Raw genomic sequence first — 26,397 nt, forward strand, 5'->3', positions numbered from 1 at the left:
TACAGAATGCACATGGAAGCAATGACCTTAGGTAGATAAGATGACACTCCCTTTTCAGCAGGAGGAAAAAAGGAGGGTGAGGGCAGCCATTACTTTTAATTTTCAGTTTATTTTGATGCAAAAATTGAGGATTTCCTGTGCAGTAGCTTTTATTTTCTCAGTAGAGTTGAAGAAAAAGTCAACCGCCTAGAGGAACAGGAATGGAGGAAGATCCGAGGTTTGAAGGGAGTGAAGAAGGTTTGTAAACACTTTTGCAAAGAATAGGGAGGAAGCTGCTCATAGAACAGAAGTATCTCTGTGAGGGAGACATCAGCAAGATGGCAAAGTAGGAAATACCAGCCTTTCTCCCTATACAAAAATAATTAGATAGCTATCCAAGAATGAAAATAGCCTTGGGGGGGCTCACAAGTCTAATCAGGGGAATGCAGCAATGCAATGGGATAATGGAGAATAGGTGCACAAACAGAAAGAGCCACTTTTGCTCCAATCAAGGACCAGGTCTGCTTTTTCTTCCAACTCTGGACATGCCCCAGAACCCAGGGCTGTAGCTACTGTATACATACCCCTGCTTCACACCCTGGCTTCATGAGCACACCACATGCCTACACCTCAGACACCAGACATTGCCACCTCAGGCTTGCCCGCACCCCTGACCCCAGAGTTGCTATTGCTCCATGTGTGCCTGTACTTCAGACCCTACATCCACAAATGATCCATAAATTCCTGAACTACAGAAACTGCAATCACTGCCTTAACAGTTGTGTCTACACACCAGACCCTAGAGACATAAATGTGGCACACATGCTCACTTTCCAGAACCTGACTCCACAGTCACTCCATAGGTGTTCATATCTGTGACACCAGTGCCACTGCCAGTGTGAATGTACCCATGAGCTAGACCTGGAGCCCAGAAGTAGGTATTCCCTTGGTTATGGCATCCCCTAAGGAAGAAAAATAAGTTAGGAGGGCCCTGGCAGCCATCATCATTGAAGATCCCAATAACATTCACCACCACTTCAGACACCTACGGCTTTGGCTACTGAGGACCCCTATAATTTTCAATGATAGAGACTACAGGTTCATAGAGACGAACCTTCTCTGGAGACAGAACTGCCACACACCATTTGGCTGCTGCCATCACACTCAGCTATAGATGAAGTTCTTTCTGCACCAAAGCCAGTCTGTGAAATTGCGAGCAGATGACTTTTTCATTAAATGCTCTGACATCAACCCAAGGCCACAAGAAATATTAAAAATAAAGAAAGGAAGAAAGAAACATGACATCACTAGAGGAAATGACAATTTTACAGTCACTGACTCCAAAGAAATGGATATCTTTTAGTTACTGGAAAAATAATTCAAGATAATTATTTTAAGGAAACTCATTGAGCAATAAGAGAACACAGATAGACAACTCAACAAAACTGGGAAACTAACATATGAATAAAATGAGCTCAACAAAGATAAATCATCTTACAAAGGAGCTAATATATTCTGGAGCTGAAACATCAACAACAAACATGAACAAGCAGAAGAAAGAATCTATAAATTTGAGGACATGTCATTTGAAATTATGCAGTTAGAGGAACTAAAAGGGAAAAAGAATAAAAAAGTATGAAGAAGACCTACGGGATTTGTAGAAAGACCAATAGACATATTATAGGAATAGCAGAAGAGAGCAAAAGGAAAAGGAAAAAAGCTTATTTCAAGATATAATGACTGAAAACTTCCCAGATCTGGGGCATGATTTGGACAACCAGGTATATGAAGCTCTAATGTCCCCAGAAGGTTCAACCCAAAGAGGTCTTCACCAAAACACATTATAACCAAAGACCATGAGAGAAGTTTGAAAGCAACAAGAGAAGAGACTTGACTAATACAAAAGAATCTCCATAACGCTGTCAGGAGATATCTCAGCAGAAACCTTGATGGCTAGGGAGATTGGGATGGTGAAATCAATGTGGTGAAAGTATACCTCAGAACTAAGAATACTTTACCCAGTGAAGCTGTCCTTCAGAAATGAAGGAAAGATAAAGACTTCCCTAAATTAAAAACAAAACAAAACAAAACAGAACAAAAAAACCTAGTGGTTCATTACCACTGGACTAGCCTTTTAAGAAATGCTAAAGGGAGTTCATTACGTTGAAATGAAAAGACAATAATTAGCACCATGAAATCATATAAAAATTTTAATACCACTGGCAAAAGGTATTTAGGTATTTAGTCAAGTTCAGGAGACTCTATGTTGTAATGGGGATGTGCTAATCACTTTTAACTATAGCATAAAAGCTAAGAGACAAAGTATTAAAAATATTTATAGCAACAACGATTTGTTAATGGATGCATAATAAAAAAAGATGTAAATTGCATGTCAAAAATTGTAATGTCTTGGGGGGGCGGTGCAGTAAGCAGGTAAAGTTTTTGTATGCAAGCAAAGTTAAATTGTAATCAGCTTATAATAGCCTACTCTATCTATAGGATGTTTTATTAAGCTTCATGGTAACCTAAAGACAAAATCTTAAAGTAGATACACAAAAGATAAAGAAAAAAGAATCAAAGCATACCACTTCAGAAAAATCAAATCACAAAGGAAAACAGCAAGAAAGGAAAAGAAGGATTATGAAACAGTCAGAAAACAACTAACAAAACAGCAACAGTAAGTCCTTACCTATTAACAATTTCTTTAAAGGTAAATGGATTAAATTCTAAAATTAAAAGATACAGAGTGGCTGAATGAACTAAACAGAAAGAAAAGACTCAAGTATATGCTGCCTATAATAGACTCACATCACTTTTACATACATAGGCTCAATGTGAATAAAAATGGATAAAGATATCCCATGCAAATGGAAACCTAAAGAAAACAGAAGTAGCTATACTTCTATCAGACAAAATAGACCTAAAGTTAAAAATGATAAATAAAAAGGGCACCTGGGTTGTTCAGTTGGTTAAGTGTCTGCCTTTGGCTCAAGTCATGGACCCAGGGACCCAGGATCGAGCCCCTTGTCGGGCACTCTGCTCATTGGGAGCCTACTTCTCCCTCTCCCTGCTGCTCCCTCTGCTTGTATTCTTACCCTCTCTCTGTCAAAAAAATAAATAAAGTCTTTAATTTTTTTTTATTTTCTTTTTTAAGGATTTTATTTATTTATTTGACAGAGAGAGACCACAAGCAGAGGAAGCAGGCAGAGGGAGAGGGAGAAGGCAGGGATTCTGATATAGACCAATCCCTGGACCCTGGGATCATGACCTGAGCTGAAGGCAGATGCTTAATGACTGAGCCACTCAGTTGCCCCTTTAAAACATTTTTTTCTAAAGATTTTATTAAATAAATCTTTAAAAAAATAAAGGACAAAGAGCATTATTATGTAATAATAAAGGGATCAATTCATCAAGAGGATATAACAATTATAAATATGTATGCACCCAACATTGGGGTATATAAGTATGTAAATCAATATTAACAGATCTGAAAAGGAAAATGAGCAGCAATGCAATAGTAGTGGACTTCATTACCCCTCTTTCAACAATGAATTGATCATCTAGTCATAAAATCAATAAGGAAAATGGCCTTGAATTATACTTTAGACAAAATGTACCTAAAAGATATATACAGAAAATTTTATCCAACAGCAGCACAATATACATTTTTCTCTAGCACACATAGACTATTCTCCAGGACAGATCTTATATTAGGCCACAAAACAAGTCTTAAGAAATTTAAGAAGATTGAAACCATATCAAAAATATTTTCCAAACATAGCGGTATGAAACTGGAAATCGATAACAGGTAGGAAACTGGAGAATTCACAAATATGTGGAAATTATACAACACACTCCAAAACAAACAAAAGGTCTAACAATGAATCAAAAGAAAAAAAAATGTGTATTGTGAAACAAATGAAGATAGAAACATGGAAATACAACATACCAAAAACTATGAGATACAACAAATGAAGTTTCAGGAGAGATGTTTGCAGCAATAAATGTTTACAGTAAGAGAAAAGATGGATCTCAAATAAATAACCTAACTTTGCACCTTAACAAACTAGAAACAGAAAACTAAAGTAAGCCCAAAGTTACCAGGAGGAAGGAAATAAAGATGAGAGCAGAAATAAAACAGAGACTAGAAAAACAAGGGAAAAGATCACAAAACTAAGAGCTGTTTTTTTGAAATGATAAACAAAATAGACAACTCTAGACAGTGTAAGGAAAAAAGAGAGAAGACTCAAATACTTAAAGTCAGCAATGAAACAAGAGACTTTACAATTACTACCATAGAAATACAAATGAGCATAAGAGATTATTCTGAACAATTACACAAAAAAGTTTGATAAACTAGAAAAAACGGATAAATTTCTAGAAACATACAACCTACTAAGACTAAATCATGCAGAAACAGAAAATCTGAACAGACCAACGAACAAGTTAAGGAAATTGAATCAGTAATCAGAAATATTCCAACAAAGAAAAGTCTGGAAACAGATGATACCACTGGGGAATCCTACCAAATGTTATTTGTCATTAAAGAAGAATTATATCAATTTTTCTCAACTCTTTCAGAAAATTGAAGAGGAAAGAACACTTCCAAAATCATTTTATGTTAGTATTACACTGACACCTAAGCCAGACAAGGAGACTACAAGAAAAGAAAGTTATATGTCAGTATCCCTAATGAACACAGATGCAAAAAGTCACAAAATGCTAACAAATGGAATTCAACAGTTTCTTAAAAGGTCATACACCATGATCAAGTGGGACTTATCCTGGAGATGCAAGGATAGTTTAGTGTGCACAAATCAAGATGTGATACACCACACTAATTGAATGAAAGTTGAAACAAATGAATGGAGGGATAACCAATGTTCATGGATTGGAAAAATTAATATTGGGAAGAGGAATGAGTGAAATAGATAAAAGAGAAACTGAGGGTTGCCGGGGGGAGGGGGTTGGGGAGAAGGGGGTGGGATTATGGACATTGGGGAGGGTATGTGATTTGGTGAGTGCTGTGAAGTGTGTAAACCTGGTGATTCACAGACCTGGGGATAAAAATATATGTATATAAAAAATATATGTTTATAAAAAATAAAAAATAAAAAAAAAATAAAATAAAATAAAAAAAAAAAAAATAAAAAAGATCAGGAAAAAAAAAAAAAAAAAAAAAAAGAGTGTACTTACTAGGATGAGCACTTAGTAATGACAGAATTGTTGAATCATTATATCATTATATCATACACCTGAAACAAATATAACATGGTATGTTAATTATACTTCAATTTTATATATATATAAAATTATTCTCTATATATATCTATATATATCTCTGTGTATATATATACATAAATATATATAAGTATATAAATATAAATATAAATATATGTATATATACACAAAATATATATATAATTATTATAATAGATGCAGAAAAAGCATTTGACAAATTTTAACATTCTTTCATGGTAAAAACTCCCAACTAATTAGGTATAGAAGGAGTGTGACTCAACATAATAAAGGCCAAAAATGACAAGCTCACAGGTGACATCATACTCAGTGGTGAAAAACTGAAATCTTTTTCTCAAAGATCAGGTATAAGACAAGCATGCCCATTCTGACCACTTCTAATCAACACACTACTGGAAGTCCTAGCATATACAACTAGGCAAGAAAATAAACAAACACATCTATTTAGAAAGGAAGTTAAAATATCCTTTCTTTGCAGATGAATTGATCTTATATAGAGATAATCCTAAAGACTTTACCAAGAAACTGTTAAATCTAATCAATGAATTCAGTGAAATTGCAGGATACAAAATCAATATACAGGAATCAGCAGCATTTCTACACACTAACAAAAATACCTGAAAAAGAAATTTAGAAAACACCTATTTACAATTGCATCAAAAACAATAAAATACTTGTTAATAAATTTAACCTTGTGAAAGATCCGTACACTGAAAGTTACAAACATTAGTGAAAGAAATTGAAGAAGACACAAGTAAGTGGAAAGATATTCCATGTTCATGGATTGGAAGAATTTATATTGTTAAAATGTTCATACCATTTAAAAGGATGTACTGATTCAATTAATATGAATCAAAATTCCAATGACATCTTTTATAGAAATAGAAACAAAACAATTCTAATATTCACTTGGCACCACAAAAGATCCTGAATAACCAAAGCAATCTTGAGCAAAAAGAACCAAGCTAAAGGCATCACAGTTCTTGATTTCAAATACTATTACAAAGCTCTAAAAATCAGAACAGACATAAAAACCAAAGCATAAAAACCAGAAACAAACCAATGGAACATAACAGAGGGGCCCAGAAATAAACTCTTGCATATATGGTCAACTGATCCTTGACAAAGGCACCAAGAACACAATCGAGAAAGGATAGTCTGTTCAATAAATAGTATTGGGCAAACTGAATATCCACATGAAAAAGAATGAACTTGAACCCTTATTTCACAGCATACATAAAAATCAACTCAAATTACATTACATACTTAAATATAAGATTTGAAATTATAAAAACACCTAGAAGAAAATATGGGGGGGTGGAATTCCTTGTATTCTCACTGGATACAAAGGGATGATGACAATACCTTCAAGGCTGGTGTGAAGACCAGGAATTAAATGTTTCTACTTCTACTATTTCTACTTTGTGAACCGAAGCAAGGATACCTCTAAGCATACACAAGTAGTACATATGCCAGAAGGTACTTAAAGCCATGGGATAAGCAGCACACAGTCTTCTTAGCTTATTAAATCTAATGGTCAGTAAGTAATATAAAACATTACTTTATAACAAATACAGAGATATTGTCAACTTGAATTTAGCATTTATGTGAATTTTAAAGATAACAAATGAGACATTAAAGAATTCCATTTTGTTCCTGTCCTTCAAGAGTAATAAATTCATTCCTTTCTGCTTTGGGGGATACTTTGGTGGAAAATCTTGAAAAGTTCTGACATGCTTTGTAATTTTTAAATTAAAATTTTAAGTATTATCTCAGAAAAATGACAAGGAAGATATAAAGAATTCCAATGTTATGAAATCAGTTCAGAGGTTATAATGAGATATCCATATTTCCAGAGACTCCCCTTCAGGGCTGATTGGAAATCCTAGGGAAGTCCAAGGTTTACAAACTCCTACACGGTATCTTCTAGATAGTTAGAAGTTAGTCAAGAGTAACGATAACATCTTTTTATATTTCTTCTTTCCCGTCATTTCAGCCTTCTTAACACTAAAAAGTGCCACTTACATTTACTGCCTACCAGGTACTAGGTCAAGCCGTTTGCACACCTTATTTATTTCAGTCATTACAGTGTCCCTGTGAAGTAGGTTTATTCATTTTACAGAGGAATACTCTGTCTCAGAGAGAGGTTATGTAACTTGCCCAAGGTCATGCTACTGGTAAGTGGCAGAAAAGGAATTTAAAGCCAAGCTGTTGTGGTTTTTTTGTTTGTTTTGTTTTGGTTTTTTACTCCGAAGTCTAAGAGCTTTTAGAGTTTCTAAGAGGAAAAGGATTAAATTCTAAAGTGTTAGTTGGATGGTCCCTGGCTCAACTGGCCTCTATCTCAGGCTTGAGCCTCCACTCTAGAGTGATCTCACATGCACAAGCAGTCATTTTCTCTTTATTATCTGTATTATTTCTCCTCTAAGGCTAATTTTTCTGTCTATACTCTGGAGTCTATGTCTTCCTGCTTTTGTGAGAAACTTAGCTCTCAGTTTCTTCTTTTGCTTTAAAGCAGCAGTTTTCAAACCTTAACTTACATGACAATCACATGGGGTTCTTGCTTACAGAGATTCTTGAGCTCTGTTTGGTAGGTCTGGCGTATGACCTGAAATTTTGTTTTCTAACAAATTCCCAGCTTATGCTAATGCTGTTAACTGAAGAACTACACTTTGAGAACCACTGCTTGAGATTCCAGAGTAAGGAAATGCAAAATACAAGCTAAAAAATGTTTTTACATGTTTAAATATTTGAAAGGTGTCAAAAGAAGAACAATGTTTCTACCATGTGAGCATTATATGAAATTCAGGTTTTAATGTTTATTAATGAAGTTTTATTGGAACACACTATATAATGTCTATGGCTGTTCTCTCACTACAACATCAAAGTTGAGTAGTTGTAATAGAATTTGTAGTTACAACAATGATTGTACGGCTTGCATGTATAAAATATTCCCTATCTGGCTCTTTATAGAATCAGCAGTTGACCCTGCTATAAGTAATTCTGTATCCTAGCTGCACATTATAATCACCTGAGGATCTTTATAAAATTCTGATGCCTTGATTCCATCTCCAGATATTCTGATTTAATTGGTCTGGAATACAATCTAGTGGATCCTTAACATTTAAACACATCTTATCTGTCCTAATTAAATAAAACAAAACCAAGCAAACCTACCAAAGTTATTCTGCCTTTAAGAAAGAATTAGATAGTACAACCTCATTTTATAATTGAGAATTTTGTCCAGATATATGAATTATTTGTCCATATTAACAGACATTGTTGCTGTCATTATTATTAACAAGTTTTAATTGCAAATTGCTTTAATATTAAAAAAATTACAGAAACTAGGTTATAATCAAAAAGTGTTGCATGCTTGTCTTAGTCCATTTGGGCTGCTATAACAAAATACTGTAAACTGACTGGCTTATAAACAATAGAAGTTTATTTTTCACAGTTCTGGAGGCTGGAGGTTCAAGATCAGGGCGCCCACTGATCTGGTGAGTGTTGACTTTCTGGTCATAGATATCCGCCTTTTTATTGTGTCCTCATATGGTGGAAGGGGCAAGGGAGCTGTCTGGGCCTTCTTTTGTAAGGGCAGTAATCACATTCCTGAGGACCTAACTATCTCCCAAAGGCCTCACCTCCAAATACCATTACATTGGGGATTAGTTTTCAACATAGGGATTTTGGGGGAACATAAACATTCGAGCTACAGCAGTGTTCATTGTAAAGAAAGAGAGAGAGAAAGAGATACGGACTATATGTAGGTGTCAGGTTCTAAATTCAGTGCTTACGGTAAAAATTTGCTAAAATCAAGTTTACTTGATAGCCACTTCTTAATTTAAGAAATAAAGTTGCTGGCTTGTGTTAAAGGCCATGCTTTAAGAACAATATATTACACTCTAGAATTATATGCCTTCTAGGACAATGTCACGCTGCAGCAGGTACTCAGGAGCTAACATCACTTAAGAATCGGTACATTTCTATCCCTTGTGTCATGATCATCTCTAACCAGTGCTCATTTTTGCTATAAAAGGCAGATCCCCTCACAGGTCCCTTCCTGTATCTTTATTTCTCTCATTTACCGAGAGAGGATATTGGATTAATAGTTCATTGTGGGTGAGGCCACTGTAGTATTTAGAAGATATAAAAGGAAAAATTAAAGGTAATATCTGATTTCCCTTCCTAAGCCTCATCTCAATTCCCAATGATCAACACTGCCAAAATTTTATACCCATGTGTGCACAGATACACACACACCCCTCTGCCACAATTACATATAAATATACATATAACTATGGGCTCATAATATACGAACTCTTCAACAACCTTGCTTTTATGTGTAACACTGTAACTTTAATATCTTTTGATATAAGAATATGTATATGTACCTTATATTTTTCTAATAAGTGTACAGTATTCCATGGTATAGATAAATGGTAATCTTACAGTAAGTTTTGCATTAATGGGTATTTATAATATATCTGCATATGTGTGTGTGTGTGTGTGTGTGTGTGTATCTCTTTCTATATATATCTATATCTATCTGGGATTAATTCCTGAGAGTTGAAGTTGAATCAATACATCAAAGAGAATGTGTCTTTTAAAATATTTGATAGATTAAATACCTTTCCCAAAGTTTTCACCATTAGTACTTGATATATCAACTTTAAAAATCTTTTCTAATTTTTATGCTTTTCCTTAAGTATGAAGGAGGTAAAGCATTTTAAATGTGTTGTATGGTCTTTTTGTGAATTACCACTTTATGTTCTTTACTTATTTTTTTCATTCATGTTCATATTTTTTTCTTAGTGACTTATGAACATGTTTTGTATCTTAAGGAAATATTCCACTGAATATATTGCATTGTTTTCCCCTTTTGCCTTTTGCCATTGTTACAATTTAGCCAAGCAGAATTTTTATATTTTTATATAGTCACAGTTGTTTATTTTTCTTACAAGGCTTCAGATTACTCTGCTATTATATAAAGCCAAAACTAAATCTGTTTTCTTCTAATATGTTTATTACTTCAATTTTTATACTTAAATTTTGATCTATCCAGACTATTCTGATGATGGCATTCATCTTGAACCTTCTCAGTGACGCTATGAATTAAGTATGATCCCCATTTTAGACATTGCGGTTTTATAAATGGTAAAAGAGAGGACCCGATGTGGAAGGAATTTTCGAGGACTCCTGGCTCATGAGGATTGGAGCCTAAATTTACTGTGCCATCTCATAAATATTTAGCCAGTTATTGTTTTCTTCTGCAAAAGCGAATGTTACTCTTTCAGAGGTACATTGTCCTGTTGAGCTCTGCCTAAAAACAGGAAACACTTTTCAGTAGGACGTTGTCATTGTAGTTAGTGCTTTCCTTGTATCTGTAAAATGAGAAAAATAAGTCCGCTATCCTAGTACGGTTAGGAAATCTAAGCAGTAAATCTACGGGTATGGCCCAGGTCCATTCCATACTGGGATGCTGTGGGATGGGTAAGCGTAGGTGGGAGTTTTAAGCAGATCTGCAAGTCTAAGAGCCTTTCTTTAGAATGTACATACATTTTCTTTCTTTCTTTCTTTTTTTTTTTTTAAGTTTTTATGTGTTATTTGACAGACAGAGATCACAAGTAAGCAGAAAGGCAGGCAGGGTTGGGGGTGGGGGTGGGAAGAAATCTCCCCTTGGGATCATGACATGAGCCTAAGGCAGAGGCTTTATTTAACCCCCGAGCCACCCAGGCACCCTGTATCTGAAATTCTGTCAGAAGCCTCCCTGAATGCCTTGGCAGGGAAATAAATCTCCATGTGCTTTTTCACCTGTAACTTCATTTTTACTTAATCCTTCCCTATGAACTGTTTTGAGATTTGTAACATTTCCTAGCTCTTTTCTATCTCTCCTGGGCCATCCAAATACCCTAGGGTCTACTAAGATAATATTTTTTTTTTTTAAAAAGCTACAAAGTTGCTTCCCCCAACCACGATCCCTAATGAAAAAAACAAAAACAAAAACAAAAACATAAACTAGCATAACTTATTGACAAATTGAAAAAATGGTTTTTAAAAATTTTCTGAACCCCCCAGGGAGAAATGCATTTTAAAATTTGTGTTTTCTGTAGCATTGAGTTGCTATGTTTGGGTTTGTTTATCAGGAAGTGCTGCAGGAAATGTGACCTGCTGTGACCTCAGGAGAGGAAAGTGTTATGAACTAAAATGTTTGGTTTTGCACTTAAAGCCATTATAAAAGTTGTGGAATGATGAGAGTTGGCCCTCCATGTTGTTGTTTGGATGTCCTGGAAGTCCCTGGTTGTGTTGCAAGTGCTCACAATTTGTAATTACTTAGGCTCATATGACAGACAGAACTGGGAATCAAATTAAGGAGCTGCCTTCTCTTACGATGCTAGAGAATCTCCAGCTTAAGACAAGATCGCCTTTTTTCCTTCCTAAAAAAAGGCACAAACAATGACAGCCCAAAATAGCTATTTAGTCAGAACTGACGACACTTTCTGAATGCTTGTCATTAAGAGAGAAATAGAAAATCTTGATTTGCTTCTTCCTTTAATTTCTCTTGCTTAAATACCTTGCTGCTCCTGAAGCTGCCTCACCTCATTGCCCAGGAGAAATGCCCAGTGCCTCTGACGGTGCCTCAGCACCACTGCGGGCTCCGGAGGGGAGGGGCCTTATGCAAAACATGTTAAAGAAAAATCCTAAAAGTCACTGCAGCTTTTTCTAGTGAGTTATGCTGATCTTCCCTGTTGCTGTAAGCTGATGGGGGAACGTCGTGGCAAAGACATAACCACTCTTTCCTCCCACTATTTTTGCTGCAGTGAGAACTGTTCCTTTCTGCTTGCATTTCGCCAGATAGCTTCAGAATTCTAGCTGAGAATTAGGCTGGAAATAAGAGTTTCGAACCTTAAATTGGACTTTGTCCTTTTGGCTCAGTAAAAATTGAGTTAATTTGCAGCATCGGGTGCCTGACTGGAATGACAACAGACAGTAGGATCTGACGATGTTCGATGTTCTTGAATTAAGTTGTTTTTTCCCCCCCTTATGGATTCATGGGGGCAGAAGCTTTTATTTTTCTCTCTTGCTCTTATCCTTACAGAGCCAGCTGAACATGTTACATTCAGCAGCAGTAGCTACTGAATCTACCGTTATGATATCCCCTGGAATCTTCTATCTTCATTTCAATCCCATCCTCTATTATTGATTATAATTTACCAATAAAGCTTAATTTGGGGAAAAAAAAAAAACAGATGCAGTGTTTTGTTAGCAAACCTGGCAACTTTATCCATCCCTGGAAGATGTAACAGATATTACAGGACACGGAAGTAAGAGAAGGTGGTATTTCTCAGGCATGTATCCACAGATCACCCTAGGGGAACCCCGCTTACATTTTAGGGGACTTGAGGAGACAGGGATCCTTTGGTCTTGGTCCTGTTCCACAGGAAAAAGCAGACTGAGATGTGTTTGCAGTGATTTGTAGGATTTGCCAAACAGGGTGCTGCATCAGAATAGCCTGGAATCTAGTGCAGAGCCCATATTAAACCTCCAAAGGGAAAGGGGTTTCCTCTTCATTTAGAGTCTGCCCGGTGCAGTCCCATTGTAAAGTATCTAATAGGATAATACCGGGGCTCTCCAGAAATATAAGTAACTCATTGGTTAAATTTCATTCTTCACCTTTCCCCCCCCTCCTTCCTGAGTGAGCTCATTCCCCCCTCCCGTTTTTTTTTTTTTTTTTTTTTAAACCCAGTGATTTAAAATGCTAGAAGGAAAAGCAACTGAAGTCTTAACTTTCAGATGCTGAATTCTCAGCTAATTGAAATTACTGGGCACAATGCTATATATAGCCAATGAAGAGATTTTGAGCTCTCACTCAGTGCCTTCAAGACATGTCGTTTTGTAGTCAGAGAAAACAGAGATCAATGCATTTTCAAACTGACAGAGGGAACGGATGCTCCTTAGTAGCACATGCCCAGGATCGTGTGTGTGGGGCTTGCGCTGTGCTGAGAAGCTGAATACCGGTCCATATGCTCCTTATTTACTGCAATGTTCTTTGCATGTTACTGTGCACTCCGGACTAACGTGAAGGTAAGAGGAGGCGAGCCGGCAACTGGGCACAATATACATGTTAAACCAGCTGCAGAAAATGTCTACCTTGTGTAGCTTCAGGACTTTTCGGATTGCTGGCTGAGCAGGCAGATTATTACAGGTGGTTGCAAGGGCTTTGTTTTATTGTTGCCGAGCAGCCTCGCTGGGGGAGCATGTTGGAACGCTGCTGGGAAGTGACCTTCAGGTTTAACTATTTGTAATTCAGGTTCACGCTCACACTTGGGGGGTGGAGTTGGGGGATGAAAAGATGACAATTATTTAGGTAGGCCAGAACCAAGAAATCAGAGAAGGTTAAAAAAAGCTATTATACAGCATGATTTAAATTAAGATTAAAGTCTTTCTCTGAAAAAGTGCTGTGAGCTGCCTGTGCTCGTGCAGCTTAATTGAGTAAGCGCTGGGGATTAAATTTAGTGGCTATTATGGCATTAGAATATGATCTGTGGGATATCTGACCATCCTGTTCATATAAACAAATTGTTATCATTGGAAGTTGGTGGTACTGATCGTACGGATCCTTGTCTCTGGGTGGGCTGGTTGCTGGGGCTGCGTGGGCGCCCCTGCCCCAGTGTTGTCACTCTGCTGACATTCACTTGCGATAGCTAATGAGCCTCCAAAGTTGAGCCTAAGTTTCGGAGATTTACCCCTTGTCAGGAAGGACGGCATTATTGTTGGAGAGGTTTTCTGACACTGTTCATTCAACACTGAGCCAGACAGACAGGCCAGCTGTGGAATTCCTGTTGCATAATTTAAGTGAATTACATCCTCTGTTAGCTTTGTGAACTTGTATATCTTATTGAAGGAAGCCCAAAAGGAAAGTTGATTGCCTTTCAGGGAAAATAAATAAATAAATAAGGGCAGTTAAGTCTTAATACCTAAAACAAAGAATCTTTAAAAGAAAAAATGTCAATGTAAATTGTTTCCCCCTTTTCACTGGGGCAGTATTTTAATGTGTCTGGGCACGAAAGTTTTGTTTTCTCTGTTTACAAGTTTTATCAAAGAGCTCCCTGTTGCTCACTCTTTTGTAAGCCTTTTTGTTTTCTATTTGAATTTCAAACAGGTAGTATTTGTGTTTTGGTGACCAATTCTTTTACAACTATAGTCTGGCAACATTGTGTGGGTGATTTTGCAGAGTTCTGCAGAATTTACTTTTTACTACTTTTAAGATTAACTTCAGCAATCAATTTTTTCCCATACATATGATGGATATAGTAAAAGAGATGGAAAGAGATATTTAAAAACCTAGAATGTGCTCTAATGTCAGCTTGGATTTCCCCATCATCAACTCCTATTCCTATTATGGGGTATGGCATGTACTGTTTTGCAAGCTCAATGAATTGTAAATGTTTTCCCTCCTCATCTTTTTCTCATCTTTTTTGAAGGAGAAAAGTGGTTCCCCACCCCCGGAGAAATCTTCATACATATTTTAGATTAAGAGATAACATTTGTTTTGATAGTCCATTGCCATATTCCAGAAGTGCAGGAAAACCTGAGTCCAAAGTTCCTTTAATATGGGTTTTGGGAAATCCATCTTTTTTTTTTTTTTTTTTTTTTAAACTCTTGACTACTATCAGTGTGGTCTTTACGGGTTGTGCTGTAATTTTTTTCTCACTTAAACTCATAAGCAAAGGAATGAAAGAGTTTTACAAATAGTATCTTAATTCAGATGACTTTGAGATAATAAATTCTTAGTACTTTAGCTAGTCTGTACTGAAATACAAAAGCTTCAGTAGAAGCTCAGAACATGCATGTTGCCACATACAACACATAAAACCTTGCTTTGAGTTGTTGAACATCAACTTTACATATGCTTAAGTCCTTCCAATAATTAGTTCCTGCACCTTCTTTCATCATTTTCTTTTAGGGTTATCTTTTCCTTCTGAGATAACAAGGTTTTGTGAATGAGTTTACATTTCACTTGTGGTCTGATATTCCATCAAGTTGGTACAATGAAGTCTTATCTGATAATTTTTATCTTTAATTTTTGTTTTATTTCATATTACCTTTTAAAGTATTTGATTTTATTTCTATTGTGCCTTGAATTACTTACTTGCTTGGTTCTGGTAAAGTCCCTTTCAGAGTGTATAGCTTCTTATATTTCCATGATATAACATGATTGGTGTTACAGTGACCCAAAACTTTAAGGTGGTTAAGATTTAATAAATATAAACACCTCTTATTTATTTTTTTTCTGCACAAAATTAGTCTTAAATGTCACAATCTTTTGTTTTACAATGATTGTTTTGCTAACTGGACATTTATAATATAGTATAGTCAAAAGAATTTTTTGAAAGTGGAACATTATATTTCATATGTGTTTTTATGTAACACGGGCATTAATCCTGTGCTGTGGGTATACACTATGTATGTGTGTCTCTATTTCTAGTATGTATGGACTGTGTATGTATCTATAGTACACCCACTATACACACACATACAATTAAGAATTCTCAGAATGTGACTCATGCGTCACCATTCATTCATTCATCTATCAAAAAATTTTGAAAGACAACTGTGATTTATGCACTGGGCTAGAGTCTGGGAAACTAAGATTGATAGAAAACAGTCCTTGCTTTCAAGAAGTTTCCAATCTTGGAAAGGCCACAGACATACAAACAAGCAAGTAGTTTGAAATATTACAGGACTAGTAATGAAAGTCTATGTGGGGCATTGTAGGAACAAAACAAAACAGAACACTGACCAATTTTACATGGGCTGATCAAGAAAGGTTTCACTATGAAGTCACCTTTGAGTTGAATCTTGAAAGAGCTAATGGAGTTTTGCCAAGCAGCCTAGAGCGAGGAAGTCACGCCAGGTAGAAGGAATGGCAAAAACATAGTACTGAGAAGTAAAACACTTTGGAGAGCTGCAAATAGTTTGCAGTGGATGGGGCATGGGGTCTTGCAAGGCTGAACAGTGAATTAATAGGGCAAAACAAATAAATGGTAGCTAAAGCCAGTGCTGTGAGAGTGGACTGAGTGATCATCACAGTCTAACTCCTTAGAAGTTGTGTTCTTTTGCCACCCATGTCTGGAAGGAGAGCTTTCTAATGAAGGAAAAGAAATGAAAACTTCTAAACAAAGGGTATGATTTACATTCTGTGGATTTGTTGTTGTTGTAGTTGTTGTTAGCTTTAAGTTTGAGTTCAATAAACATTCATATCCTATGTGCTTAACTTTATCTTTTAAATTTTTAAAGAATATGATTAGAACAACTTAATCTGAGACAGCTCAAGGAAAAAGGAGCAATGGGATCATTATAAAGATGTATAATAACTCATCATCTCAAATTGTTTATGTTGTACAAAATGTACCTCTTTGATAAGAAAATATATAAGAAATTTGTTGTACCAGATGTACATATCATCTTGTCCTTAAAAATGGCTCTATTTTTGAAAGTAATGATATTGATAATAACTTACCTCCAGGTGATACCTTGTGCCTTTCTAAGTAGCTTTATGTTCCTCATCTCATTATTTCCCTCTTTTATCCTGCTGCTGTAAACATACATATATACTCACAAACCCACAGTCTCTGAAATATGAATATGAATGGCAAATATTAGATCCATTTCACAGATAAGAAAGTTAAGATAGAGAAAGGAAATGGCCAGTACCTCTTTTCCACAGGGTATCAGAAGCAGACCTAATGTAGGGCTTAGACCCCTTGACCCAGTTTACTGCTTTCCTTCTCATTCTACTATATCCTGCCACCTACCTCATAGATTCAAGAATTCTCTTCTATTTTTGAAATTCCTTAATAGTAAATATAAGAACTTTTCAGAAAAAGAGTGTATCAAAATGATTTTAAAGGATTTGGGATTCCGAAAGAACTATGTCTGGGTCAATCTTTCCCACTGATTGCATAGAAACTTTTTTTGTACAAAAAATTTTTGATCTACCTGATGTTCAATAATAATAATATAATAATAATAAGAATTATATAAGCCAAGGGTTGTAAGTACTGTAAAAGAGTCTCAGAATATAATAAATACTCAATCAATTTAATTCGTAACTGATAAAGTTGAGGCCACTGGATAGGGGTAAGACTTCAAACTTGCTTTCAGTAAAAATATGTCAGGAAATTCCAGGAATTGAGCCCAATTAAAAGAAATTTGTAATTAATGAGAACCATTCAGATATAATATCCTTCTCTCACCACTATCACTATGGTGATAGTGACTACTATACATGCACATATGAGCTTGTAAACTCCACAGAAACAACGATTTCAGTTTGTTTTGTTCAGGTCTCTGTATTATCAGCATCAGGAACAATGCCAAGTACATAGTACATGCTGAATAAATATTTGTTCCACGATTGCATTAACTGAATACCAGATTTCTCTTTATTCCTCAGCTTTTCCCCAGATTAATTTATCTTAATGCTTTTTAAGGGATTTTTTTTTTTTTTTTTTTTTTTTTGAGAGAAAGGAAAAAAGAAAACCGTAGACTTTAAAGTCATATAGGCTTTTGGAATTAAATACTGGATTTGGCAATCACAAACACTTGCTTTCAGTCACTCTCACAGATTTGCACAGCCAGGTCATATAGCTAAGTTGGAGGGAATCAATAATTCAAACTAAAACAATTTATTGGATGCCTAACCACTCTACAATTCAGACATTCATCATGCTTATTTCTACTAGGTTTACTCAATGAAGTCATTCTTTTCTAAACACTGCACCCTTTTCTGCCCTGAGCATTTGCTAAAATTGTTTCCCGCAATGGGAATCACTTCTATATAGGGTCATGCTTGTCTAAATTCTGTTCTTCCTTTAAGAAGTAGAACAGGGTATCTATCTTACAAGAGGCTGGTACAGCCACATAACTCCCTTACTTTATCTCTTCTTAGATTTAAGAATCAAAATGAGTTCAATTTTTACATCATTCATGGCAATAAATCTTATATTGCCTTATGCCATCACTTTGCCATTAATATCTTACATTGCTAGGTAATTTTTATTATGTTTGGGTATTGCCCTCACTGCAATTAGATTTTAAGCATTTTTTTTTTTTTGCCTTTGAATTTTTTTTATTATAATTGCTGTCTTTTTTTTTAAAATTTTTTTATTTTTTATAAACATATATTTTGAGGACAGGAGCTATATACTATTTTGTTCATTTTTTCCCCTTGCATTTTTTATATAGGAATTTTAAAAAAATGATGGATAGACAGATTGAAGGGGGAACTTGCAGAAACTCTACCTCCTTATGCTACTGATGCCTACTCTCAGCTAGATTTCATGATACATCCCACATATTGATGCTTTTAATAAACACATTATTTTGTTGTAGGCAGGGCCTGGAGTCATGAATCAGAATGTGTGGACAGTTTGTGTAACACCTATGGCTCATCCAAGTCAGGAGTGGTCCCTCTGAGGGTTTCAGTGGGATAATTATCTCTTTTAGGAGGCCAATAATATATTAGCCCCTCACTGGGCCTTTGTATTATGGCCTCCAAATGGTGTGCACCTGCTCAGTATGTTAGGTTTATAATACCTAAAGCCTACTCAATGTATTGGATTTATAATTTCTAATGAGGCTCTTTAAGACAAAACTTTAAAAAATAGTACAAGGAATTAATTGGAAGAATAAACTAGAACCACAAACAATAGCAATGATAGCTACAATTTGTTAAGCTCTTAGTATAAGGCCTGGACTCACCAATAACTTTGCACATATTTTTTCAAAGTGCTTTCCAGTGACCTACGATAAAAGAAGCATCTTCATGAAGTTTAGGGAACAAACTTTGCCCGATGTCACACAAACATTAAGTGCCTATGAAGATAGCTTCAGGTCTGTTCTACTATAAACCCTTTAAAAACCTTCCTAAATAGGCAGTGTAGTGTACCATTATAACCACTGTATCACAGACACTTCAAATCTTTTTTAATAAGGTAAAGAATTAGCTAAATAGTAAAATTATGTATCTTTTGTGTAGTATGACCTTACCATTTCTTTTTCTTTGCTTCCTTCTAGTAAATGGTGGTAAGAGTCAGGATATGAGGCTTTGTTCTGATTCTACATTCATTCAGTCAGCAAATATTTAATGAGCATCAATTATGTGTCAGGCACTGATCTAGTTGCTAAAAATACAGGGTGGAATAAAACAAACAATAATCAGACAATAATCCTTATCCTTATGGAATTTAAATACTAATAAGGTGAATGGGCAGTAAAAGGTGAAGTAAAATCCATAGTGTAGGGGCACTTGGTTGGCTCAGTCAGTTAAGTGTGCAACTCCTGTTTTTGGCTCAGTTCATGATCTTATGGGTCATGTGATGGGTCACATGATCTCAAGTGTTGCTCCACGCTCAGCGTGGAGTCTGCTTAAATTTCTCTCTCCCTCTCCCTTTGCCCCTCCCCTGACTTGTGCACATACACTCTGTCTCTCTCTAAAAATAACTAAATAAACATCTTACAAAAAAACTAAAGTGCATAGTCTATAATGGCAAATGTTAAAAAGAAAAAAAGAATAAAACATGGAAAAACCATCAGAAATGTGAATGTGGAAAGGTGTTGAGATTACAGTTTTATACAGAGTGTTTAGTGAGAGTCTCTTGAGGATGATGACTTTTGAGTAAAGACCTCAAGGACGTGAAGGGATTAGCCATGTAGGAGATGGTATCAGAAAGTGCAAAGGCCCTGAGGTGGGAGCCAGTCCAGCATTTGAAGGAATGTCTAAGTAGCCAGTGTGGCTTGCAAGAGAAAGAGCAAGAGTAAGCAACTCATGTAGGGCTTTTGTAGGTTAGGCCTCTTCTCTTGGTGAGATGGGAAGCCAGAGAGGCTTCAGGAGAGGAGGACTTTGATTTGGCCAATTTCTTCACAAGATCATTCCGGGTGCTGTGTTGAAAAGAGACTAAGAGGACAAGGGCCAGAGCAGAGAAACTAGTTAGAAGTTCCTGCAGTAATCCAGGTGAGAAATGTTGCCAGTTTGGATCAGGTTATACCAGTTGAGACTAGAGACAAGTTATCTAGTTCTGTATGCAATTTTACTTTTGGATATTTATCTTTGTTTTTCCTGCCCTATTACTGAGATCTCCTCAGCTCTGCGGTCCTGGTTCTCAGCTCTTCTATACTTAACAGGTATTAATTAGAGAAGAATGCTTTCCTATATGGTTGCCATTGCAGTTTTACTGCTTTTTAATCCTCTAAACATTTTGAATGGTAGTCACTCATAATTTATGTCATACATGTACATTCAAGACTTCATTTTATTTTTGGCTTCAGATCTTTTGATCATCAGGGGACTATATTAATTCTGAAATGAGTCTACTCAAAGCTACTTGAGGGCAGGAAGCATGTCTCGTATGCATTTATATCCCATTGCTTTGCATGTGGCAAATGATCAATAAATGTTTTGCTAAATGAATAATTGAATGAAATCATTTAAAAAGTTGGACATATTTTACAGAATGTGCCTTTGGATTAGACATGGTACCACCAAATGAGAATACATACACAATAGGGAGAATTGATTTTGCTTTCAACAAATTTCCTATCTAATGACAAAATTATCGCCTTTTTTATGACATTATTTCTCCAACATCAGAATCTCTAGGGAAGAAGCCTGGGAATCTGGAAATTATGCTAGATAATTCTTATCATAAGACAAGTTTGGAAAACACTGCCTTATGGCTTCTGTTTGGAATTACAGCAGTGAATCAACAAGTTTGTTGAGAAATTATGTGCTAATATTTGCATAAGTAACATATATATTCCAAGTTTTTCCAATTTTTTGGACTGCAACCCATAGTAGAAATATAAATTAAAAATTGCAACTAAAAAGTATATAAGTTTCACAAAGTAATACTTAACTTTCCCAAAAGCTATGCATTCTGGCATTTTCTATTTTATTTTATTTATTTTTTTTTAAAGATTTTATTTATTTATTTGATAGACAGAGAATACAAGTAGGCAGAGAAACAGGCAGAGAGAGAGGAAGGGAAGCAGGCTCCCTGCTGAGCAGAGAGCCCAATGTGGGGCTCGACCCCGGAACCCTGGGATCACGACCTGAGCAGAGGCTTTAACCCACTGAGCCACCCAGACACCCCTGATTCAGTAGGCATATTTGCCGCCTATTGCTGTGTAACAAATTACTTCAAAACTTAGTACCTTATAACAAACCTTTTTCCCCTTCCTCTTCCCTTTTTATTTTTTACCTTTTAAACTTTTGTTTCATTTTTATAATTTTGATCAGGATTTTCTAGATATATTTTAATCAGAAAAAATAGTTGAGGAATAATAGAGTTCGTACTGACCCATTTAAAACCTGTATCTTTATTTACCCTTAATGAGTTTGAATGGATACCGAATGGGTTATAACTCACAATTTAAAAAACACTATATAACATGTTCCCTACTTTAAGGAACATACAATTTCAATTAGCAGTATGCATCTGGGAGATGATGAATTACAATAGTCGCAAACACCAAGAGGGAAATGTGTGAAAGCCGTACCCTGAACACAAGCTAGGTGTCCATATAGCCTGGTCCATTTACTGATTAGTGTACTCATTTGAGAATTCATAGTTCAGTACTACTTCCCTGGTCCTGGCCCTGTCCTTTGAGACTTAGCCTGTCCACTAACATACTTCAGTATGCCTAATAGCAATAGCTAATGTTTATGGAGTTAGTAGTGATATGATGACAGGCACTGTTCAAAGTACTTCACTCATTTAATTTTCACAATAATTCAAAGAGAAGGTTTTTCTTATTAAATGCATTTTACAGGTGAAGGGGCTGAGTTACAGAGGTTTAGTTGTCCAGGGCCTCACAGCAAATAACTGGTATGAGGATAAATCGCAGAAACAGGAACCAATGCTCAGGATAAGACAGTACCTGGAAGAAAACCTCTCTTACTCTTTTTTTTTTTTTTTTAAAGATTTTTAAATTTATTTATTTGACAGACAGAGTTCACAAGTAGGCAGAGAGGCAGGCAGAAAGAGAGGGGGAAGCAGGCTCCTTGCTGAACAGAAAACCCGATGCGGGGCTCGACCCCAGGACCCCAAGATCATGACCTGAGCAGAAGGCAGAGGCCCAACCCACTGAGTCACCCAGGCATCCCAGACCTCTCTTACTCTTGATCCTTGCCCTGGTGCTTAGTACCTTGGCTTCTGATTCTCTTCATCAAAGGGCGGCTTTGCATATCTTTAATTTCGATGACTCTGTTGGGCTGTTCTCTGGCTTGTTGATTTAGCATCTGATCAGATCTCAGTTCCCCCTGATTTGGGTATGTCATAGTTTCTTCCATTACCTACTGCCCAGAAGAATTCCCATGAGCCTGGTGAACTGTACTCTAGGGGTGACTCTAGGGGTGCTTGCTCTAAAGAGACAGTCATAACCAATTGACCCTTTGCAAGAGGACAATTTGCTCAACTCTGCTCTTGTTATTAGTGCAGTAAATAAGGTAATAAAACTCTCCAGGATGAATTGGTATTGCTAGGAGAACCTAGCTCTTGAGAATTGAAAAGGGAAAGATGAACAATAAAACAAAGAGATATTTGGCCCTGGGAAGGTCTGGCCCTAAATATTTATGAAATGTAAACTAGATTTTTTTCTTTTTGTGTAGGCTCATAAAGGACTTTGACACTTTCAACTGAAAGAAGATGAGGGAATGTCTTTAAGATGAAAGATGAATAGGAGACAAATTTTGAGTCATGTTTTATTTATTTATTATTTATTTTTAATGGGTGTACTGAGATTTACATATTCTTTAAAAAGGTATACATAGATTTATTTACTTGGTTTATAAGGCTGTACCTAGATTTGGAGAGGAAAATGAGACCACAGGGTATGTAGTGAAACTGGAATGGAGAGATTTGGGTAGGTTTCTGGAGCGGATCCCTGAGTCTTGCTGGAGAAACTAAAGGAGCCCTTGGCACTTATGTTGGATGTTTAATCAAGTAATTTATAATCTGTACTCTTTAAACTCATGGGAAAAGTAAACATAGAAATCAGTTTTGAATGGGTCAGTATGAACTATATCTCAACTGTTTTCATGATAATGAAAACAATAGATGCTCATTATAACAAATGTGTAAAGTCCAAAGGAGAAAAAATTTATACTTGCTCATAGCCTTGTCACTCATATATAAAATCTCTGTATTCTTTTCATTCTAAAAATATATGTGTGTGTGTGTATAGATGAATGTATATGTGTTTTGTGTATAACACATGTAGGATCAAGATATATTATTTTTACCCCATGTTTTCATTTAATACCATGTCATAAGGACATTCTCACATCATTAATAATTCTTCATAAGCATCTTTTTTAATGGCTGCTTACCAGGGAAACTTTTTTGAAAAGTAAATAAATAAAGGTAGGTGGGAACAGAAAGCATTGTTTTTCTCAGACCATTACTTTTCAGCAGAGGATAGAAAGCTTTCAAGTATAACCTTGGAATAGCTTTGAAATGAGATTCAGTTTGGAAAAAAATATACGGTGAGTCTGAGTTTCAAAAGCGTCATTCTACTTCAAACAGGGAAACTATGATACTTAATGCAAGTATGTTCCTTTAGCTAGTCCCCTAACACAGTCTCTACACTCACCCCACCAAATAATTGTTTTGAACTGTGTGTGTGTGTGGGGGGGGTCTGTCTGTCTGTCTTATTATTTTAAATAGAAGCCAACCAGACAACTTCCTTATTATCACTATTCTCCTAGGCATTTAGAGCAGAAACATGAAATCAGTTTTAACACTCCAGCCCCTATAGAAATCTAATCAGCACTAATCCTGTAGAGTCTACCTCTGAGTGATTTCTCCTACCTCTTGTCTTTCTATCTCTTTCTTCCTCAGTGAAGATTCTCATTACCTCTCAATGTAGGCACTGACTCTCTCTGTTTCCCCTTCAAATTTATCCTTCCCATGGTGTCACCAAACTTATTTTTCTAAAACACAGATAAGAAGTGTTTCTCAATGCCATAAAAATTCTCACTTTATGCTATGGCCTTCACCACCTTTCTATCATTACCTCTGCTAGACTCTACTTACATGCAAGATATACAGCCAGAATCCAGTCCAACAATGTATCCATCCATTGCTCATGCCACAGCAGAGATGTAGGAAAAAATGGATGTTTTGTAGAAGACCTAGGTTTGAAATTAATCATCTCCACTTGCAAAATAGTCTATAATTCTTCTGGGTGAGTAAATCAGTTTTTCTGATGTTTAATTTCTGGATGTTCTAATTGAAGTTGATAATGTTATCATCAACTTAGTAAAATGAACATGACTTTGGACAGATAAATCCTAAGTGGTATGCAGGATCCATTCAGAATATGTTGAATATTTCAAGAAAGCTAGTGAAGAGTCAATGGAAGCAGTGAAGAGCATTAGCCTTAAACTTGGTAGTTTTATGCACATGTGTAGCTAACAATTCCCTTACAGTATATTTTGAATCCAGGGGACATGGCCTAAGAAAAAATTCTTTTATTCAATCTTGGAATTCATGAGATAGTGACTGTAAACAATATTTAGTCTATCATTGAGAAGGTAAGAAAAATCACCTTCAGTATTTGCAGATATCTGTCTCCCAGCCAAGATCTCTACATGAGCTACAACCTCAGTCGGGTAAGTAAAATACCCTCAAAATTTCTTGGTAAACCAATCACGAAATTGGCATAATTATTTTCTTAGTGGGCAAATATCTCTAATCCTGAAAAGATTTTGATCAATTATAGAATAATGAAGGAAATTAAACTTTTTAATTAATATTTTTGTTATGTAATAATACACATATTTAGTAGTGCATGTGTTTGTATTTTTAAAGAGAATTTGTTAGATTAAAATATTTAACTAATTCACTTTTAGAATGTCAAAGAATTAATTTTAACTTGAGATTTAAGATGAGAAATAGAATCTTACCATTTGCACTATAGTAGAAAATAGAAGAGAGCTTAAAACTCCTCATGTTTTGGTATAATTTTCAGATGTAAAATAATTATTTAAATACTTGGGAAGGTTTGTTACTCTGATAAAGTACAATTAGGAAAAGCTTTAAAAGGAAATTTAATATATTAAATTTATAAATGCAGGTTAAAATATACAAGGGGAATTTAATTAAGTCATAAGAACTTCCTTAACTGTGATTGTAGAAATCTTGCTAGATTTATAAATAGAACAGTAAATTATATATTGAACTTAAGAAGTTAAGTAAAAATCTAGACTTTATAATTTATAATTTAAAAATTAAATATTAATTTTGCAAACCAAGAGAGCTCCAAATAATATTTTTCCAAAAACAAAAGATTACCTAAAACACACACATTGGACACTGTAGGACTGTTACAAGGCATGAACAGAATAATGTATATGAAAACCTGTAAATTCTGAAACACTATAAAAACATTTGTCATCATTTTTCCTTCTAATTGGTTTTGATCAGTCTCTTACTTTAGATTTGAAAAGTATTTACCTTTTCTCTCCCTTACATAGTAGTTATCCAGTCAATCAAGTCCCTTCAGTTAGTATCTTCTCCTAGGTAGACCTTCACTGTTTCCTGTTCTCCAGTATTTTGTATTACTTTGTATTGTCAGTATAATACTTGTTAGACTTTGTATTACTAGTGTAGCACTTTGTCTTACCAGTGTAACATATGTATACACCTAATATTAGAGATGTTTAGTCTTTACTCATGTTTCTCTTCTAGAACGGACTCCTGAATCTTCAGGTTACATTTTTTTTTAAGCAAACATTAATTGAATCTCCCTTATGTACTAAACACTATATTCTTACAGGCGATAGAGCCATTATTAAGAAAGGATATCTATGTCTGTGTTTAGTAGATAATGAGTTATTGGATTTAAATTGAAATAAAAAACATTCTGTCCAAAGGAAATTCTGTAATAAAATTTTTAGAAAAGCAATTGATTAGTTCAAAAAATTCAGTTAATGTAATTAGCGAATAAGAAAAATTCAAAATACATTAAAGAAAAATCGAGACTTCATCAGCATAGTGAAAAGCACTCACTTTCCCTTTTAGGTCTAAAATACTGTTTTAGTTCAGATAAACAAGTTAAAGGACAGGTTTGCCAAATCATGGGAGCAGTAGAGGC

The 26,397-nt window shown here is 35.4% G+C and overlaps 1 protein-coding gene across 5 annotated transcripts in view; it reads left to right on the top strand.

The window, feature by feature from the left end:
• The window catches only part of DLG2 (discs large MAGUK scaffold protein 2), a 1,588,988-nt gene that overhangs the window by 184,811 nt on the left and 1,377,780 nt on the right, over window positions 1-26,397 (top strand). The window contains exon 1 of one of the 5 annotated variants that reach the window (XM_059187637.1): window positions 13,018-13,320. The exons of the other annotated variants lie outside the window; for them this stretch is intronic. Within the exon in view, the coding sequence (XP_059043620.1) occupies window positions 13,279-13,320 (42 nt within the window). The 5' untranslated portion in view covers window positions 13,018-13,278. Of the gene's footprint in view, window positions 1-13,017; window positions 13,321-26,397 lie in introns of those variants that run through there. 5 annotated transcript variants of the gene reach the window in all.

This window comes from Mustela lutreola, chromosome 1 (genome assembly GCF_030435805.1).
Source record: "Mustela lutreola isolate mMusLut2 chromosome 1, mMusLut2.pri, whole genome shotgun sequence".
Classification (NCBI taxonomy): domain Eukaryota; kingdom Metazoa; phylum Chordata; class Mammalia; order Carnivora; family Mustelidae; genus Mustela; species Mustela lutreola.